General features: G+C 44.2%; 1 protein-coding gene across 1 annotated transcript in view; it reads right to left on the bottom strand.

Moving 5' to 3' along the window:
• LOC306917612 (gamma-aminobutyric acid receptor subunit gamma-3-like) overlaps window positions 1-22,488 on the bottom strand; it is a 222,808-nt gene that overhangs the window by 84,213 nt on the left and 116,107 nt on the right. The window contains exons 4-5 of the mRNA XM_079495910.1: window positions 6,842-6,933; window positions 6,501-6,632 (exon numbers count right to left, since the gene is read on the bottom strand). Coding sequence (XP_079352036.1) covers window positions 6,501-6,632; window positions 6,842-6,933 — 224 coding nt within the window. The remainder of the gene's footprint in view (window positions 1-6,500; window positions 6,633-6,841; window positions 6,934-22,488) is intronic.

Below are 22,488 nucleotides of genomic sequence, written 5' to 3'. Positions count from 1 at the left end.
TAGTGCACTCTTCTTCAGTATGCGCCAGGCATGGTCTTCTACAATTTAAAATATTACACAGGTTACATTTGTCAAAGGAAAAACTCAACAGAATGTATCCAAATGTGAATCCAGCCTGCGACAGATGTGGCCAGTCACCGGCCACTCTAGCTCATATGTGCTGGCACTGCACTAAACTAACATCATATTGGCAAAGTATATTTAAATCACTGTCAGACATTGTTGGAAAACCTTTTGACCCGGATCCACTGACAGCAGTTCTAGGAGTTAAAAGCCCCGGGGTCAAACTGTCTACTTTCCAATATAACATGGTAAAATATGTGACTCTACTGGCTCGCAGACTGATACTGTTGAATTGGAAGCAAGCACAGGTTCCGACTCACACTACACTTATGAAAGATGTTATGCACTATTTGCAATTGGAAAAGATAAAGTTTGAATTGAGAGGGAGTGAAGATAGATTTTACCAGACATGGCAACCCTTCATTGACTATTTCAATAGGTGCACGCTAACCCCTCCTACACAATAGATAACAAAATCAAAAATTGGAAAGGAAAAAAAGAAAAAAAAGAAAAAGGAAGTGTTTTTTCTTATTTTATTTTTCTCATTTAAAAAGAAAAATGTCGTGTTGGGAAAGTTTGAGAGCAAGAGTGTCTGTCCTGTTGTCTTTATTTTGTTTGTCTGTTCACATTTGTCACTGTTTAACTGTTTTTTGTTTTTTCTTGTTTATCACATTTATGTACCTTTTTTATTATGTATTGTATGTCACTTAATTACTCATTATCTGTCAATGATATTCTGAAGTTATGTCATAATACAAAATGCCTAATAAAAACAGTATTAAAAAAAATAAACGTTCGCTGTGAAAGCATTATATTCAAAGATTTGCGCCACATTTTCACGATTTTTCAAAAATAGCAGACCTACAAGCTCGTAGCGCGGCACTCGGTGCCGCGCTATGAGCTTGTAGATCTGCTATTTTTAAATAGCTAAAGCAGAACATAATGCTTAAAACACCAAAAGGGGTTCCCGCCCCAAAATGGGTAAATTATTATTATTTCAAACATTTGAACCCATGAACACCTGATCGGCCGATTCTATACAAAGGCCTTCTAAACCAGTACTTCTCAAACCTTGTCTTGTCAAGGACACCCACCGTGAAGAATGGCCGGACCCCCATCTCAAAATATTTTGTGCCAGGGACCCCCAGAACACAAGATTATTTGTGTCATTTTAAAACTTGTACAGTACATCTGCTATTTTTGAATAGCCAACAACACTCAAATCTAAAAGCAAAGCTATTTTTGCTACTTTTCTGTGACACTTGTAGCACATTAAAATATGCAATAATAATAATAATATTATTGTAGAGACGATTTCCTGTATTTAGTAGGCAGCTGTCAAAGGGCTGGTAGGTTTGTGGGTGGGAGTCTAAATATGCTTGAGCCCGAGGTATCTTAATTCGGGTACCACTTTTTCTGGTGCTTAATTATATTATTATATGGTGTTGTTGATCTGGTACTTCTGAGTCAATCTTCTTCTTACTAACTGGCACACTTCGCTGGTCTTGCCTGGCACTGGTACACTTAGCTAGTCTCTTAGAGCTGATACTTCTGAGTTATCCTGGAACACACACTTCTGGTGGATCTGCGTCAGATTTTATAGGGTGGCATGACATTAGTGACTTCCTGGGGGAATTCCTGGGGGATCCCGAGACGTTCCAAGGCCAGTGAGTCGATGTAATCCCTTCCATCTGCGCCTTGGTCTGCCCCGGGGTCTCCTCCCAGTGGGACGTGCATCGAGGACCTCCCTAGGGAGACGCCCGAGAGGCATCCTAACCAGATGCCAGAACCACCTAAGCTGGCTCCTTTCCAGGCGAAGGAGCAGCGGCTCTACTCCGAATAATAATAATAATAAAAATAAGTTCAAATATGGAGATAGAAGGATTCTGCCTCCGACAGGGTGGTATTGGAAGACGAAAGGCGTGCTTGGGGGACAGATGGCCAGGTATGCACACTTGGGATGCTTTGTTGACGCAGGATGACAGCGCTGTTTAATCATGGTGTGGCGACCTGATGTCTTTTTGTGTGTGGACTGTATTAACTCCTGGGTCAGGGAGAGACGGACTCGACGGTTCTAAAAATATAAATAGCTGAGCAGGGTGAAGCCAGGGTTGAAGCCATCATATGCCCCATGCATATGATGGAGTCTGACGGAAAGGAAAAAGCCGATGACAGATTGGGATGCATCGGAGTGTCTTGGGGGTTTCATGTGCTATAAGCAGTGGCTTTCTGCCCACTAATGCACTTTTGCTGACTTTGCTACTTTGAATGTCATGAATTCTCTGTCTCTAGTGCCCAGTTCTTAGATCTCAGTCTTGTATTGAATGTTGTTGTTGTGTGTATTTGAGTGGTGTAAACCACTCCTACAACTGGCTTTGTTGTGCAGAAAAAATGAGCATGGTTGCTATGTTCACCCTGTTCACCCGGGTGTGATTTAATTACGTGGCTTTGTTTGTGTAGAAAAAATGAGCATGGTTGCTATGTTCACCCTGTTCACCCGGGTGTGATTTCATTACGTCAGACATGATTTCATTACGTCAGACAATGAAATCATTCATTTACACCACTCAGTTCACACAGGTGTGATTTTTTTTACTATGATCTGGCTCCAAACCAATTTCCCGCAAGGGACAATAAAGCTAAACCTTGAACCATGTCCTATAAGCAGTGGCTTTCAAGCCTTTTCATGTCTGTAAGAGGGCACTTTTGGACAAAAATAGCGAACATAGCAGATCTACAAGCTCACAACCCTTTTGGTGGTTACATACATTGTTATAATTTAGCTATTGAAAAATAGCAGATCTACAAGCTCATAGCGCGCCACCGAGTGGCGCGCTATGAACTTGTAGGTCTGCTATTTTTGAAAAAATCGTTAAAATGTGCCTCAAATCTTTCAGAAAATTGTCATGATTTAGAAAACATTTCTTTTGAATTTCGACGTCAGGCCTGAATGGGTTAATTATGGCCTCTTCATCCTATTGATTGTTTTTGTTGAGTGCTCCTTAACCCATTTTGGGCGGGAACCCCTTTTGGTGTTAGCGTCATGTCATGCTTTAGCTAGAGCTTGTAGGTCTGCTATTTTTTTTAAATCGAAGAACGACTGACACAGAAACATAGCTTTTTCAGAAAACTGTCAGGATGTAGAAGACATTTTTAGAATCTGATCTCAGGTCTAAATGGCTTAAGCATACTTTAATTAAGCAATGACAACCAGGGGCAAGTGCCAATGTGTGTGTTTGTGTGTGTGTGTTGTTTTAACAATGACAATTGATGGAGTCTGACGGAAAGGAAAACCCCGATGACAGATTGGGATGCATCGGGGCGTCTTGGGGTTTCATGTGCTATAAGCAGTGGCTTTCAACCCTTTTCATGTCAAGGCCCTGCAGGGACGTGCAGAGAGTGTTAAGAGGGACAGGGGCTGAAAAAGAGGGCACTTTTGGACAAAAATAGCGAACATAGCAGATCTACAAAATGAATGTCTATTAATGTCTTCTAAATCCTGACCTCTGTTTCTATGTCAGTGGTGCTCAACCTTTTTCTTGTCAAGGACCCCCAAAATTATCTGTATTTGGCCCCCATCTGAAAATATGTGGGGACCCTCCACGAGCAAAGATATGAGTTAAAAACGTTCGCTGTGAAAGCATTATATTCAAAGATTTGCGCCACATTTTCACGATTTTTCAAAAATAGCAGACCTACAAGCTCGTAGCGCGGCACTCGGTGCCGCGCTATGAGCTTGTAGATCTGCTATTTTTAAATAGCTAAAGCAGAACATAATGCTTAAAACACCAAAAGGGGTTCCCGCCCAAAATGGGTTAATTATATACAGATCTACAAGCTCACAACGCGCCGCGCTGAGAGCTTGTAGATCAGCTATGTTCGGGGCGCAACCCAGCACTCTTTAGCTAGTGGAGATGCGGTTGGATTTCTAAACAAATTTGCTCAACGCAAAATACTGTGTTCAAGTTCAGGAGACTTTGGAGAAAAAAAAAATTCTCCTGAAATGTAACAATAAATGAACTCTTGAGAGCGTAAAATGAAACCATTTCATTTTACACTCTCAAGAGTTATATCTATAAGGGTCCATTTGGTTACCAACTCTCCATCATTTAGCTGGGGACCACCTGGAACTCCCTCAAGGACCACTGGTGGTCCCCGGACCACTGGTTGAAAACCACTGCGCTATAGAGCGTCGCAGTCCCGTCATTTTCCTCATAGACTTTTCAAAATGTATTTATTTAAAGACCTTTTAAGCGTCGTACAAAGCCAACTCTTGTCGTGACAAAACATGACACTTTTGTTGTTGTTTTTCTTCTTTGTAATTATTTGTTTGGTCCAAAATATTTTGTTTATTGTCATGATTTGTCACGACTCGAGTTGGCTTTGTCCGCAGCGTAACCGTCTTTAAATAAATACTTTGTGAAATGTCTATGGGAAAAATGCATTGGGAATCATTTCCTGGGCCTGGCGTCGTCATGACAGGGGGCGGGACCACGACGCTCTATGCATGGAATAAGGACGGGGTACGTGTTCCTAGATATTACAATGCCAGGCACTATAGCCCTATCCTCTGGCTGTCACCCCCCTATTGAGGAATGGTTTTAAAATAAAACGAAAGCGAGAATATCGACCGACACCACAAATGCGTCACATTAAGTGCGTTCAAAAATGGCAGAGCTGCGAGCTTGTTACATCTACTATCTTTTAACATGTTTTAAAGTGCACATTCTTTGCCACAAATCCTCCCTTCTTCCCTGTGGCACACTAAACCATTTTCAGATGGGGTGGTTCCGCGGCAGAATACACGTCAATTTGGGGGTCCTCCTTGACACGAAATTGTTTTGAGAACTACTGATTTGGAAGGCCTTTTGTGTAGAATTGCCTTCAGGTCTATCTGGATCATCTGTAGGGTCGCGAGGGGGAGGTGACACCCAGGTCTCAATGAAAGTGAGAAGTGACTCCATCCAAGGAGAAAAGATGTCAGTGTGGGGAGAATGCGCTGGGTGCTAACCAGCGCACCGATGATGATGGCCGGGTCCTGAACTCCTGACACCATGAACCCTCAAATGAAATCGCACAACCAGGAGCTCCCGGCGCTCATAAGTATTCCTCTCAGGTGTGTAACAGCAACGTAGGTTTTCCCCACTGACATAAATCACTGGGCTTAAAGATTAAAGAGGAGGTTTACCTGAGAACAGATTCTGAAAATGTCTTCTACATCCTGACAGTTTTCTGAAAAAGCTATGTATCTATGTCAGTGGTTCTTCGATTTTTCAAAAATTGCAGACCTACAAGCTCGTAGCGCACCACTCGGTGGCGCGCTATGAGCTTGTAGATCTGCTATTTTTCAATAGCTAAAGCATAACATAATACCAAAAGGGGTTCCCGCCCAAAATGGGTTAAGACCTGAGGCCGATTCCTACGAATGCCTTCTAAAAATCAGTCGTTCTCACACTTTCAAGAGTTCAAAAATAGCAGACCTGCAAGCTCGCAGAGTGGCACCGAGTGACGCGACGTGAACTTGTATATCTGCTATTTTAAGCCATGCAGCCAGCAGCACGTCACTCAGGTCTGTGTGAGCTTTGTGTTTGGGAGTGTTTTCGACTCTGCGCCCAGCATGCATAATTCTGTCTTGTCTCCAGCCAACCCTCCTCGACAACAATCCACAATGCACTCAGGTCTGCAGTCAATGTCAATGTTGGTTAATGTCAGCAGGCAGCACACTTACAAAGGGCCGTATTAATGATGGCCTCTTCATCCTATTGATTGTTTTTGTTGAGTGCTCCTTAAGCATACTTTAATTAAGCAATGACAACCAGGGGCAAGTGCCAATGTGTGTGTTTGTGTGTGTGTTTGTTTTAACAATGACAATTCCCTAGTCTGAAAGACTATAGTTTTAGCTGTACCGTTAAAAATACAAATTAAATGAGAAAATACAGACCTCTCAACACACACGCTCTCAAATGAATTCAATGTAATTAAAATATGCTTGCCGACAAGCATTCTCAATATTCCCAAAGCATTAATGACTTGCTTCTGTATAGTTCCGCTGGCAATCGCTGTGATTTGGAGCAGTCGCACCTGTGACTGGCACACACCTGCTGGCAGGTCGAGAGTGATTACCCACAGAAGCACATTGGGGGATTTGGGCAATTTCTTTGGGGGGGGCGCTACGCACATGTTTAGGTGTGTTGCTCATTCCATGATTGCACGATCCTTACAGGTTATACCTACTGTAGTCGTAAAAGTGGTTAATCAACGATAAAAAAATATATAAAAATAAAATTATACCGATTGGTTTTATTGAAAGGGAGAAATAATCAACCAAAGTCAAGTTTCTGAAGTTTGTGAAAAGTTTAAATATATTGTGCGCGCACGCACGCACGCACGCACGCACGCACGCACGCACGCACACACAGTATAGGACTAGTTTTTACCTCAGAGTATAGAGGATCTTCCCATTGTTCCAGATCCTGAGCAGTTGATTGGGCGTCGTTATCCAATGCGAGTCGGCGTTCTTGGAATTTCTGAAGATGGTGTCAGGAACCCAAATCAGTCCCACCATGTTGCTATTGGATGTGTACACACAGAGAGAGCGAGAGGGGGGAGAGAAAGGGAGAGGGAGAGGGGGAGGAGGGGAGAGGGGGAGAGGGGGAGGATGGGAGGGGGGGTGAGGGGGAGGAGGGGAGGGAGAGGATTCATATGACATCCATAATATTGTACAGTAGGTTTACTCTACAGAATTCAGTCCAACTACTGTATGTCATTGAGAACACACCTGTTGAGGGTCAGAATGCGCATGCTACTGCTGTTGTACCGCAGTCGCGTGTCCACCCACGTCTGGGCGAAGATTATGTCGATCTGGTACTCCTGAGAGAGAGAGAGAGAGAGAGAGAGAGAGAGAGAGAGAGAGAGAGAGAGAGAGTCAGATTAAGGAAGAGGACAGATGTTTATTTGAATAGATGCAGTTTATTTTAACTGCATCAAAGGACCCGATGACACGATGAAGAACTCGCAGGCTCTGCGGTGCACAGTCCATTTGATATGGAGATATTTGATATTATATGTGCTTCTTGGGTTTACTTCAGCAAATTATTTCCTCGTGAAGATCAAGAAGAATAACGAGAAAGAAAATCACAGGCTCCATTGTAACATTTCGAGCCAAGGCTATTCGTCAGATCAAACTGCATATACGGTTTGGTACAGTATGCGATACAGTATGTGCAAATGTACTGCGACATAAATACCCCTTTTTCCTCTGTATAGACGGATCCATTGACTGCTCCATGGATGCAGTGTCCTTTTGGCCAGGTGTAGCCAATTACACCTCAATAATGGCCTCCGATTACACCTCAGTAATGACCGCGCCCACTGCCCAGGGCACCCCTCTGTGGATGTGTCTATAAGTGGCACTATGGCAGGGAGGATGTAAATGATATGGTGCGGTATAGGGGAGCCCTGCAGTGCAAACTCAACTTTTGTTACAGTGTTGTTTTTGGCAGCAAATTTTGATTTTTAGTTTTAATCCTAGTCTCTTCAATAGCTTTCATTTAGTTTCAGTCACATTTTAGTCACCTAGAATGTTTTAGTGTTAGTCTAGTTTTAGTCGACTAAATATCATAGGATTTTAGTCGACTAAATCTACAGTTGATTTAGTCGACTAAAATGTTGTTTTTTTTTGTGGGCCTTGATGCCGTCATAATGAAAAAACGTGCTGAAAATAGCCGATCTACAAGCTCACGGCTATTTTCAGCATGCAAAGTGTAAAATGTAAAACATTTTAGTCTAGTTTTTATTTGTTGACGAAATTGTCAGTATATTTAGTCTTAGTTTTAGTCATCGTAGCTTAGTTTTCATTTAGTTTCCATTTAGTTTTCGTCAGTGAAAAAAGGTAGTCGACGAACACTGTTTCGTTAGGGCGTCAGGAAGGCTAGGGGCCAACACTGTGTATGCATATGCATGTGCACACATCTGAGCACACGCACACACACCTGCGTGACCTTTTCCAAAGAGGGAGGCGGGAGTTGTGACTTTCCTGACGTGAGCACCCATTGTAACAGATGGCCCCCGTGACCTTTAGAGTGGGCGAGAGAAACCCAAAGGTAACATGTCCTTCACACACACACACACACACACACACACGGTGTGCACGCACTTATGGATTTGAAATCAAATCAAATGTCTCACACACTGACCAACCACAATATTTAGGGCACATCGCCGATAATTGGAGAGGCCTCTCGTCAAGAGTGAGCCACAGACATTTGGCATTGCGGTCAAAATAATTTCGGCAGCCAACACCCCATTTACCTCACAGCCATTCAAGCCTCCATGTGTGTCACACACACACGCACGCACGCACGCACGCACGCACGCACGCACGCACGCACGCACGCACGCAGAGCGGAGTGTGGCGTTGTTACGTGTGCCAGAAATTAAGTATACTCTGGAATCCCCGAGAGGCATCTCTGTCTCCGTTGCTTCCTTCTGTGTCTTGTTTGGCGGATAAGCCTACAAGACAAGGCACTGAAGCAGGCCCCCCCCATTATTCACGGCTATTATACGTGAAACAATGAAGCGTGCGTGGCGTCTGATATATCCGACTGAAATTAACTACCCCACGTGCCGTGCTCGCGTAATTCCCTCGAGGATTCGGGAAAGTGGGAAGAAGCAAGTTCAGCGAAAGTCAGTTTATTCAAGGCTATCGACGCGAAAACAACGACGCAGAGGGACCCAAGGTGAGATGACTAGCTTGATATGCGATGCGCATTATTACCTTGTTTGGGAGACTTTGAACCCAAGACCAAAGTCATAAACACAGCTTGGCGAGGTCGTTAGCCCTTCTCTGGCACTCTCACCTCGCAATATATTGGATTTTATTTCCTTTTTTTTCAGCATGCCTAGAAGAAAGTCTGTGTAGGTTATCTGGCAAACCGCCGGACCGCTCTGAATGCATGCTGATATTTAAGCCGAGGCAATGAACATTTCGGTATTTGATTTGTTTAGTTTGTGTTTGTTCTGCTCATGGTGATGCAAAAAGAACTATTAAAAAGTGTCTGTCAGTTACAATTAGGCCTACATACTTATACTTGTATACAACCAATACTTGTATACAATACAATAACAGGAGAAAGAATAACTATCATTCACTAGTATCAACTAAGGCAGTGGTTTCCAAACTGTGGTGCGTGCACCCCTTGTGGTGTGCGAGCACCTTCTAAGGGGTGCGCGACATGCAAAGGCTAATGGTGCGTGCTATGGTTTTATTTTAAATATATTAACAGTTCTACTGCAAATCATGCTTTACCCGCATTTTAATCAAATATTCTACGCTGCCGAGATTGTTTTATTACCTTTAGAGCATACGCTGAAGTATTTGCAGCTTTCAACGGCGAAAATCCGGCGAACATTGGTCCGTCGGTTTGTTGTGATCATGAGCATTGGCCTCAATTTCCCAGAAGCCCTAGCAGCCCAGATGATGACTTGATTTCCGGTTTCGTCATCATAACGCAACGGCCTCGTCATCAGCTCCCGGATAAATCCGCTGTTTCTTTTTAATTATTTTAAAACGGCGAATTAAACCCATGAAACAAATAGCAGGAATGTCGAATTACGCGCGGTGGAACACTGGAGTAAACAATTAGCGGCCGTCAAACTGTTGACACATTATGCCAATATATGGCAAGTATATGCAGAATATAGCCTATGCTGCATTATATTATGCCATATTCAGGTTCATATTAGGTGCATATAAATGTGGAAAAAAGGAAATAAATCTCTATATAGCTTATGCAATTTATATTTCCATGTGGGGGGGTGCATCAGCTAGGTCGGGAGGTAACAGGGGGTGCACGGCCAAGAAGGTTTGGGAACCGCTGAACTAAGGAAACCTGTGTTACCATTACAACTTCATATATTCTAATTACTCATTCTATTCTTTCTAGTTTCTTGATGACCCAACTTGTTCTCTGTAGAGAATTACAGTTTCAGACCATCACTGCACACTGCTTGTTAAGACCAAAAGTCCTTCTCCGCTCCTCTCAACTACAAAAACAACCTTTTGTAAGTTCTCTGAATACTAATAATATCTAAGCAAATCTTGAGTTTAATTTGTCCTTACTTAATAAAAACAAGTCTGTTTCCGTGTTCCCCAGATGTACAAGTACTAGGCCTACATCCCCTGGACATGACACTAGTACAGTATGTTGCAGGGACTTACCCCAATCCAACCCTTGATGCCGAGTGCCAAGCAGGACCGGGTCCCAGTTTTGCAGAGGATCGAACCCTGATCTCCTCAGGGCCGCTCTAAACCACAAGGCCACTGAGCTGAGCTCTCGAATCTACTTGATGAATGCCTCGTCCTGCACTTTGATGGGAACATAAACTATGGACCAGACCTGGGCATTGTACGGCCCGCGGGCCAAATACGGCCCGCCGGCTGACTCTGACCGGCCCGCGAAAGATTACTTGATAATCAGAAAATAAAACATACTTTCTAATTACCTTATGGGTGGACTAAAACCGCATCGCTTTTATTTTGAAGCCCATGCATTCTCACAGTGCACACAATCTGCACGTCAACTGTGCACGTGAATTGCGTGTGATTGAGAATCTTCCTTCCTTTACCCCCCTCATATGCGAAAATGTCGGCTTTTTGGATTTATTGTTGACAACAACGTTGGTGAATGCAAATAGCCATGAAGCATGCAGCTCTCCAACACGGTAGGCGCAGGCGCATGCTTTGATTACCAAACTTCCTCGCAGGAGGACAAGTTAAAACCCATTATGCTTCATTGCTTTATTTAACCCACTCTAACGCGCCTTGCCAATAAAGTTAAGATGTTTTAAGATGCTGCATCGTAAGGCGTTGTTGCGCCCAGAATGTGGCATGCTTCTGAAGTTCAGAACGCTTGGGCGATGCGCCGTGAGCTTGTGGATCGGCACACTCGATCGACACCGTACCACAAAGTAAATCTGGCAGAACGAACGTGCACACATCAAGCCTGCCAGGCTGCCAAGTCTCAACAATACCATCACTGGTTGGCTTATTATTGTTTTCAGAACGTTGTTGTTTAATGGTTGAGTCAACACTCGCTGATAATAAGCATGGGTTGTGAAAGTGACACCTCCAGTGTCCTCCGAATGGAACAGAGAGCTACCTCTAATGTTCTCATTGTTAAAAGAAAATGCTAGTATTTACAGGACTTGAAACTTAAACAAAAACATAGTTTTCAACTGGGAAACGAAACGTCTCAAGCCTGCAAGTAGAAAGTAAAAAAATCACACCCATGTGAAGTGAGTGGCGCTCTTATTGTACATCATCATGATGTAAAATAGTCAGTGCCTATAATTTGAGTCAAATGTTTCACATTTTGTTTACCATTGCTTTGCAAAACAATGCCATTTACTGCTTTTTATACAGAAATAAAATTGATATTATGCATAATTAAGTTCAGCCTTTTGGTCCGGCCCTCCAAAATATTTTCTGTTTCTCATTTGGCCCCTTGGGAAAAACAATTGCCCACCCCTGCTATGGACTAAGTGAACATTTACGACGGGACAAACTATATAGTTGCAGCCTGTCACCCCGACAAAACAAGACATTTATTTATGGTTGAGGCGGCGTCAACAAACAAGCCCAAACATTTACTCTCCATAAAAGGAAAGTAAATGCCTGGCAAATTCATAGCATTAAATGCGACGGATGTCAAACAGCCGAGCCAAATCTTGACTGTAATTAATTAGCTTGGCCCCGGAGTGCATCAGAACAAATCACTTCTCGCCTAATCCAGCCTCATCACTTTTGCATTGGGAGGGGGGGGGGGGGGGGCTGAATTACACTAATCCTTCAATCATATTGGGCTACTTCCAGCCAATGAAGCGCGCACGCACACACGCGCACACACACACACACACACACACACACACACACACACACACACACACACACACACACACACACACACACACACACACACACACACACACACACACACACACACACACACACACACACACACACACGCACGCACGCACGCACGCACGCGCGCGAGAGAGAGAGAGAGAGAGAGAGAGAGAGCAAGAGAGAGAGAGAGTAACCCAATGTTTGGGACTGCAGACAGACATGTCTCGAGTTCATGATGCTCACTGACTGAGCCGCCTCGGCACACTGCTCTTATCCGCACATATCAATTATATGTGAACTCCAGAAGCCGAACACTGGCAAAGAAAGGCAGGCAGGCAGGGAGGGAGGGAGGGAGGGCGTTGGTGAGGATTCGGGTAGAGACAGCAGAAAGCGCTCCAAATAAGCTATCTGTCATTTCTTGTTCACTTTCCAGACGTGCGGATAAGCACAGATGCAAATCAAATCCAAATGTGCCTGCAATGGTGGAGTGTATATTTTTGTTATGAACAAAAGAAAAGAAATTGATCGGTTGGCTGGCTGGCTGGGTGGGTGGGTGCGTGGGTGCATGCGTGGGTGTATAGATAAAGATGGAGATAAGAGAGAGAGTCCATCTCTTTTTTTGTTCTCCTCTGTCTTTCTTTTTAGTTTTTTTAGTAAAGTAGACTCTTTGTTACATAATCCATTCAAACCGGGTAAGCATCTGTTGTCATTTTGGATTTTATCGTTGGCTATTCAAAAAATATCAGATATACAAGCTCACGGCACATCACAGCTGCGCTGCGAGCTTGTAGATCTGCTGATATATAAGGTATTTGTAGTATCGCCCTCAGGTCTTAAACCCATACTGTACGAGTGTACGGGAACCCCTTATGGTGTTTTAAGCATTATGTCATACTTTAGCTATTGAAAAATAGCAGATCCACAAGCTCGTAACGCGGCACTGAGCTTGTAGATCTGCAATTTTTGAAAAATTGTGACAATGTGGCGCAAATCTTTGAATATATATTCTTTCAGAGCCAATGTTTTTTTACCTCAAAGCTTTGCTTCTAGGGAGAGTCCCTGGAACAACACATTATCAGATGGGGGTCGGCGGCCAAACTACGTTTTTCAGAAAACTGTCAGGATTTAGAAGACATTAATTTGTAGAATCGTCCTCAGGTCTAAAATGGTCTAAGTTGTTCTGGTCATTTTGTAAACTATGAATATTTCAACGCCACATTTACATGCCCTGAGTTAAAGAAATGGCCCTTCTCGCCTCGACACTGCAAACTTGAGCATTGTCGGTGTCGGGTGGAAAACTCATAGGCCTAAATCAGTGGTTCCCAAACTTTTTCGTGTCAAGGACCCCCAAATTGACACTAATTATCCCGCGGTCCCCCATTAAATGAGAGTTCCAAACTCTCATTTAGCTGACCCCCTGGAACTCCCTCAAGGACCCCTGGGGGTCCTTTATGTCCAAAAAGATTGCAGATCTACAAGCTCAAACGTGCCGCGTGCCGCGCTATGAACTTGTAGGTCTGCTATTTTTCAATAGTTCAAAAGTATAACGAGTATAAGAACAAAAGTATAACATATTGCTTAAAACAGTAAAAAGAGTAAAAAGAGCACTTTTTTCCACCACTGGGAGATACGAGGTTTGTCAGCAACGATATAGAGTGAGATAGCATACTGTCTGGGCGAGTGTTGCACTTTACTGCACTTGGCTTTGCGGTGGAGAGCATCTCAAAGCTATACAGAGCCATGTCTCTTGTGAAATTGTACATGTTTGGAGGAGGCAAAGCAAACAAGGATTACAGGGTGGCTGCCGGTGGCAGCCATGCAGATAATACAGAAACAGTGGCATAACAGGTGCGATATCGCTCTTATACAACAGCTCCATTGAGACACACAGAGCGTTATCTCCGCCAGGCGATGGAGGTGATCGAGTTCATGTGGGCGCGTGTGTGTGTGTGTGTGTGTGTGTGTGTGTGTGTGTGTGTGTGTGTGTGTGTGTGTGTGTGTGTGTGTGTGTGTGTGTTATCAGTCGATCATTGGAAATACGCTCAGACTCTCCTTCGGTCTCTTGAGCAGGCCTCCAACCGAGGTGGTCTTTATCTCAACGAGACGAAAAAAACTGAATACGTGAATACCGGTATATGCAAATGGGGGCAGTGTGCAAAGACCCTGGTGCTAGGGGTGACAGAGGCGTTGCCTAGTAACCGGACCAATGTTAAAAGCTGATTTGCACGTACTTGGCAAAAAAAAAGAAAAGTTAAGAGTCCCTCTACAGCAGGGGTCGCCACAACCGGCCCCTCGGAAATTATTTCTGGCACGCGAGATTATTTTGAGAATTATGTTTTTGTTTTGTTTTTCTCAATATTGGACTATATACACTATTATGGCTATAATGTCCAAATAGAGAAAATTCTGGATCTGATGCTTATTAAACTTCATTATATCCGAGGGAGCGAGCAGAGCAGACAATCTAACCTCGCGTTTCCAAATGAGTAGCAGCAGTAGTCATGCACACAGACAGGAAGGTTGCTCGCAGCGCATGGACCTCATCAAATTATTGGGTGGAAACATTCTGAAGGTGCCGCTTATCCATGCTTGAATGCCTCATCTTGCAATCTAAATTATATTCTTTGCAAGCAAGCAGCCAAAATGTCACGGCAAAGCCTTTGTGTTCAAAAGGGCTTTGCATTGACGAAGAAGGGAGGATAAAAAACACATTGTCCATAATCCTCTAAAAAAAAACACATGTTTTCACTGATTGCAATTCCTCTTCTTTTATCTTTTGTATGGTACGTATTAGTCACAATAGTGTGACATTTCTCTTGTTAACACTCCCATCGCCCAGGACGAAGTACTTTGTCCTTTCTATGAGTAACGTCCGACGCCCAGGACGAAGTATTGTCCAAAAGACGAAGATTATTGATACGAGAACGATATCCTGTGTTAGACGGCGCTCCGCGATCCAGTCGCTATAGTCTCGATAGATTTATTATCGTCTCCCGTCGATCGACTCTAGAGTGCTGTGGCTATTGTTAGCTGCTACACACACAGCAACAACTTCTGCCGGTCTGTCCGGAAAAGGGGTCCGTGTTTATAAATCGAATGGGCGCATTAATGTAATGGATTAAATAACCCCGGGCAATTAAAGTGTTAACTAGCTGCCTGCAGATTAGGCAAAATGTTTTAGCACCCCGTCTTTACTGCACAAGGCAGCAGGTGGAATCAATCTATTAACCGTTTCCGTCCATCCGACGTGTCCACACGTCCTAGGGAATCCAACCGACGCATGCATTGGACGTGTACAGTACACGTCCTAGCGCATCCTCAATGATATCAGGCGAGGGGAGAATATTCTGAATTTTCGACTCTCGCCCACCGTACTTCGCTCTTCAGTCATATTGGCTTACAGTTCACTAGCCTGTTAGCGCGGCAGAAAGAATGCCTCGTCTCTCCTAATCCAGGGTGCTCTCCGTGGTTTTGATCTGATGGATATAGTTCACAATGCGTCGTGTGGCGTGCCCGCCTCGTTGTGAGCTTGAAGATCAGCAAACTATGAATCTCATGCTTCATGCTTGCACTGCACTGTCATTCATTATATTTACAGTGTAACAAAAGATGTAACCTTGTGACCTTTTCACCATGGGTTATAAACTAAACAATATATACTGTAGGCTTTCTTTCACATCTTGAGGGTGAGACAACACAAGGTACAATCGGCCTTGGCCAGGAACAGCATCAATGTATGAATTTCCACATGCCATAAATAATGCATTTTAGGAAGGAATTCAGCCATATTGAATCTGTCCCCTTTGCCACAGTTGGCCCTCGGGACGGACTTTGTTCTCTGGCTGTCTGTCTCGCACAAACACAAAGAGAGAGAGAGAGAGAGAGAGAGAGAGAGAGAGAGAGAGAGAGAAATATACTCGCATATCGGACAGAAAACTCATTATCTCCTTTTTCGGGACTATAACAGAGTGGTCCTCTGTTACTTATGTTGCACAGCATATTGGCACTTTATTAACTTGCACAGTTGTATTTTGCAGTCATGATTTTATTGTTTAATACCGTTTCCTGTTTAGCTGAGATGGCCACTCAGCCAACGAGTTCCACCTGGGGAAATGCTTGGTGATTAACAAACATGAGGGACAAGTGCAATGTGGGTTATAGATGCAATATGTTTGGGAAGTGCAATAATGTGGAGTTCTATTGTTGAGGTTTGATTGAATGCCTAACAATTGCCTGTGATGTGTTTCAGTAAGGATTGGGCTGGACCATGTCAGGATAGCAGGGGGGGTTAAGATGTGCTTTTGTGATTGCTTATTTATGTTGTAGTGTGAAGGACTTATTATATAACTTGTATAGTTCATGTAGTTCACAGAAACTTGTAACATTTGTATGGTTTAAGGTTATTTATAATTATGTATTTATTGTATGCTTATTTATGGTATGTTCTCATTTGAAGACACCCCTGTAAATGGTATAGTCCATTCTCATTATTTCCAGCTGTGTATAAAAGGCTGCCATTTTGCCAGTGAACTGAAGTCTGTGCTGGGAGTAGAGAGCTTATTGTATTTATGCCGGTTTGTAATGCTCCTTTGGTGAATAAACATACCATTGGTTATCCTTTACCAATGCCTCTGTACTGTTTCTCCAGCCACTAACGCGGTCATTCTTACAATTGGTGGCAGTGGTGGGATCCCGTGCACAGTACAGAGGCTATGTAAAGAGTTGCAAGGAGGAAAGACGAGCAGGAGCCACCAGAGGCCGGAGTAGGTCATTAGCTGACCAAGGTGCCATGGCAGTGTCGAATCCAGAGGGAAGGCTGGAGGAGCGGGCTGAGAGGTGGAGGTCTGTTGTCCGGACACAGGCAGCCAGAGACCAGCCCATGGAGGAAGAGCCAGCCAGAGACCAGCCCATGGAAGAAGAGCTCATGTTGGCAGCACCAGCTCCAGCAGTGCCACCTGCAAAGACTGACGGGGAGGCCAGGGTGAGCAGACCCCAGAGTGAGCCACAAGCTGCTCCAACTGTCTCCATGTGTTTTAATCGACATGAATAACTAAACTACAAGTGAATGCAATGAACTACAACTAAATGAACTACAGTGAAATGAGAACTACAACAGTGTGTGTGTGTGTGAGGAGTCCCCAGTAGGCTCTACCAAGTGCCAGAAGATTGAGGACCTTGGAGAGGAGGGGTGAAATGCCTCCTATGCATGAGGAGTCCAAGCTGCTTCTTTTCACCTGACGGGAGAGTTTCCCCGGCCGGACGTAGCGCGTGGAAGGAACACGTTATTCCGACCAGTTCCCTTTCCCCTCCATCAGCCGCCCCGGCTGGCCAGGGGGAGGTAGTTTAGAGACCAGGATTACTGGATGTTTTTTGTGAGGGTACCTACCCTAGGGGACACAGGGAGAACATGCAAACACCACACAGAAAGGCCCTTTCGCCAACCCCACCCTCGGGTATGGGCACTGATGATGCAGAGGAGGGAAACCATTAAGAGTGTTTGTCACACTTGCCTAGTGTGGGTAGTGTTAAACCCGGAAAAATATGTAGAAAATGTATAGAAAACCTCCAGAGAGTCCTTGCTGCAGAGATTCTGTTCGTCTTTATTCACAGAGAGGAAAAACAAAAGTATTTACAGGTATACTGGACTGGTGGCTTTAGCTCCTTCCACCTCCACAGTCCTACCTTGACTGCCAGGAAGTGGGAGGCCTCCCTACATATAAAGGCGAAGCCCCTCCCACTGGAACATACCACCCTGAATTGATTCCACAATTAAACCAGTACTTCTTAATGTCCAGGGACAACACATATTATTCATCACAGAGTATACATAACTTATTATTCAGTCAATTAACCCTATACAAACAATATAGGATAATTAGAGTTCTCTCTATATACACTCTCTAAACAAAACACAGTTGACATGATGACCCCTCCACCCACACACAGTTGGTAGGTGCTCCCTACCATGGAGCTACCCATCAGTCATCAATCAATATACATACAGTCCAAAATTATATAATTCTCTGCAACATACACAATAAATAATAATTCAAACCTTAGATTAGAAATAAATAATCAGAATCTAATATAGGTCATACGATATATCATCAGTGGCAGGGTGAACTGCCACAGTGTTCTATGCTGTTGCTAAAGGCCTGACAGTGTCACTCCTTTGCACTAAACAAAGGGCAGAAGGATCTGTAAGGCAGTCATAATACGAGGATTCCTTCAGGGTGAGGGCGAACTTACTGTACAGTGCTGTATATGCAATACTAATAATAAAACTGTGCGTCACCTGCAGACATGAATGGCATTAATCCATTCTGGACGGGAACCCCTTTTGGTGTTTTGAGCATTATGTTATATTTTAGTTATTGAAAAATAGCAGATCTACAAGCTCATTCATATAGCTACGTTCATATTTTTTTTTTTAAATGGTGAACATTTAGTGGACATCTATGAATATATATTCTTTCATAGTGAACGTTTTTAACCCAAATCTTTGCTTCTGGGGGGGTCCCTGGAACAACATTTTCAGATGGGAGCGGGGGCCAATTTCATACAGTTTTGGGGGTCGTTGACATGACAATGTTTGAGAACGACGACACATGAGGTTTTTCAGAAAACTGTCATGATTTAGATTCTAGAAGGCATTTGTAGAATCGTCCTCAGGTCTAAATGGGTTAAGCCATTGAATCATCACATGTGTCTGTATCCCTCTCTCTCTATATTGTACCATTACAATATGCTGCTGCATTGTGAGAGGAGCCGAATAATTATACGTGTGTACACAAGACGTAACAATAAAAAAGGCCTTAGGCCTGACTCACACCTTTCGATCGATCTAGCATACAACATTGATGCATGCTAGATGTAAAGAAAGGGTTTGTTTACATCTTGCCCCAATGCATTTCCAATGGAAGTCACATGGTTTGACACAACATTTGTGTTGTACGGCTTTCGGCTGTGTTTCGACTGCCCCCCTCCCCCTCATACAACAGAAATGTTGTGTCAAACCATGTGACTCCCATTGGAAATTAATTGCGAGCTTGCATGAGTCAATAAGTCTCATGCATCAGCTATACATCAATCTGTTGTGCACGTGTGAGTCAGGCCTTAGTCTGTCAGTCTGTCTGTTTTGCCACTTACTTGAGGGCCCACATACCCTCCCCCAGCCCAGGACTAGCTCGCCAATGTTCCACGTGGCCGGTGCCAACGAAACCTCCCATCAGCCCCGGTGTGCACGTGTTCCCTTGCATTGTGACTCTGAACTGTCGCTGTTGGACGTGCCGTCGTTGCCGCTGTGGGTGTGTCAGCGAAATAAGTCTGCAGAGACGCTGACGGGGGCTTTGGGCTGAAACGCCGTTTGTCTTCCGACTGCTGCTGTGCACTGTAATAAATCACTTATAAACCGGGCACGGCTGAAGGCTTGAGTTGACATAAGACTTGAGTTGAGCACATTGTTCCTATTATTCTGCCATATTCTCCTGACAATGTGCAAGTTTGACTAATGACGGCCGTATCTAACTGGCAAACAATTACTTCCCGTCCGGATTTGGAGAACCACGTGAAGCGTAGACTGGATACGGGCCATAAGTAGATCATATACTATAGGGTGTGTAGGATGGGTGACAAATTCCAAATGTACTGTCAATGAATTTAGCTTTCTCTCTCCATTCTGTCATAAACTATAGTAAAACCAAACCAAAACAGGGCGGCGGTGGCTCAGGGGGTAGAGTGGCTGGATGGTAGCAGCAAGGTTGCCAGTTCGAACCCGGGCTCCCCCAGAGTTGGTGTCGAAGTGACCTTGCACTATATATTTCTAAAACTATGAAACATTTATTTTCAGTCCACCGTAAGATGAACCTAAATAGGTTTGAATGGGGTTTCTAGGTGTAAGTATGTAGGACAAGTAGCATGCCAAAGTTTGTGTAATTGCCATTGAGAATGCATTGGGCGTTTAAGTTAAATACGGGGGGACGACATATTTTGACAGCCGAAACTGCCTGTCATAATTTCTCCCTATTCCAAAGCCCCCCCAGGTACATTATATATTTAAACTATTTTCAGCAATGGTACACTTATTTTTTCAGTGTGTAGATCTTGTTGAGCTGGTCATTTTGAAAGTAGATCTCACGTCATAAATGTGTGGCCAACCCTGATATAGGCCATCAACGAGGGTCTCGGACCCACCTAGGGAAACATTTTAACACAAACATTTGCTTCTGGGGGGGCCCCTGGAACAGAATATTTAGAGATGGGGGTCGGCAGCCAAATACGCATATTAGTCCGGAGGCTTAGTGAAAGGATAGTGCAATTGCGGATAAAAGCGTAATTTTTTGCATGATGGTTCGTTAGGGTCAGTTATTGAATTTTAGCCTAGGAGCCCTTGTCAAATATCTATTTTAAATATCAAATTGCAAGACCATTATTATCAATGAAATATGTGAAATATGTGAAAATCCGCCTAGTATTTTTCAGACTATATACATCATAAAATGATCAGATTATTTCCAAATGTGATAAAGTTGACTTATTTTGACATTATTAAAGTCACAGAACATGAAATATCATCAATAACACCTTTATTGCAATGAAGAATACATACAAATGAACTAGAACTCGACCGGCCATCAGACGGTCTCGCGCCACACCATCCACGTGGCCAGTTGTGTGGCCACTTGTGCAGGGTGCCCACTTGTTCATGCAGTCAGACTACATTTTGGGTGCGATACTGAACCATACTGTAGCGTACTGTACTGTACTGCACTGTACTGTACCATACTGCACTGTACTGTACTGCACTGTACCACACTGTACCGTACTGTACTGTACTGTACTGTACTGTACTGTACTGTACTGTACTGTACTGTACTGTACCGTACCGTACCGTACTTTACTGTACTGTACCGTACCATACTGTACTGCAATGTACCATACTGTATGTTACTGTACCATACTGTATGTTACTGTACCGTACTGTACCATACCGTGCTGCTGTGTGTGTGTGTGTGCGTGTGCGTGTGTGTGTGTGTGTGTGTGTTTGTGTGAAGTGAAAAAGGGAGGGGTCGGTGAATGTGGAAATTGTGATATAATTTGCGTCACAGCAAAATGTTGCACAATAACAGTATGGCACACAAAAGCAATATTTGTACAATACATATGACAGGTGAGCGGAGGCAATGTAGTGCAGATTCCTGTGCCATGTAGAATTTTGTTGTGCTTCTTCTGTCGTATGTCCTTAGACCTTCAGCTTTATTGCAGCAAGCCAGTCCAGTGTGTCATTGTCTAGGTCAATTAAGCCTTGATCACCATTTGGTGGCCGGTATGTGGGGCAGCTGGTCAGCACGTATTCCACAGTCTGTATATGGATCCCCACATTCGCAGTGGGCACTTTCTGTGAGACCTCACTTCTGCATGGATGCACCAAAGCGTCCCACACCCGTCCTCAGGCGGTTGAGGGTTGTCCACTCCCTGCAGGGGAGGTGCTGGCCAGGAACATCTGTGAGATCCTCGATGTAGTAGTGAAGCCTGGAAGGATCTGCTGCCTTCCACTGGTCCCTCCATCTTGCCTTCACCCAGGAAGCCTTGGAGGTGTCGGCTGGTGTTGTGCCGAGCAGTTCCTGGGCCTGTGTGGCAAAGGGCCGCCGGGACTTGAGACACGTACGCTGTGGTGTCTCCGTGACGACCTTGTGGAGGAGGTGAGATTTGCTCAACTGTGCCTTCCGAGTGAGGGCCAGTGTGGCTGCTTCTCGCCTGACCTCTGCTGGGGCGATTCCAGCAAGGACTGGCAGTTGGTTGGTTGGTGTGGCTCGTAGGAATCCAGAGACCATGTCCAGCTTTTGGACATGGGGGCTACGGCTCCAGGCTGAGGCACAGTATTCAGCGGCAGGGAAAACTAGGGCCTCGGTGGAGATGCGCAATGTCTTTATGGTGACTCCCCACGTGGTGCCAGCTAGATGCCGTATCAGTGCGGCACGGGCGGTGGTCTTTCCCTTAACACTGTCCAGGTGTTGTTTAAAGGACAGTGTTCTGTCGAGCTTCACTCCAAGGTATGTCGGTGAGGACTGGGACTGTAGCCGGGCACCGTCGACCATGATGTTGATTTGGCGAGTTGCTTCCCTTTTGTAGAGGTGGAACATTGTTGCTACAGTCTTCTCAACACTGAGCTTGAGGCGGCAGTCCTTCAGGTATGAAGAAAGGGTGTTCATGTCCTCTGAGAGGCCTTCCCCTATACTGCTTCCCAGGATGGCTTGCTGAGGAGAATTGCCAGGTTTCGTAGGAGAAGCCGGACGGATAAACATATTGGTTTGCTCCCCCTTTCCATTATAGTACAAGGATATGCATCATAGTGTGAAACATGTTATAGAGCTGTGCTTTCTGCCTAGCTGTCACAATTGCATTTGCAAAGTGGGGAACAGTCCAAATTTGCATTACTGCATTTTAGGTACTACACTACAGTCACCTTTACAGGTGCATCTGATCAGCTCTCTGCAAGCTCTGGAAACCTCTGGAATGGT

Source organism: Electrona antarctica (genome assembly GCF_951216825.1).
Source record: "Electrona antarctica genome assembly, chromosome: 24".
In the NCBI taxonomy this organism is placed as follows: domain Eukaryota; kingdom Metazoa; phylum Chordata; class Actinopteri; order Myctophiformes; family Myctophidae; genus Electrona; species Electrona antarctica.
This window is presented reverse-complemented; position numbering and strand designations above follow the sequence as displayed.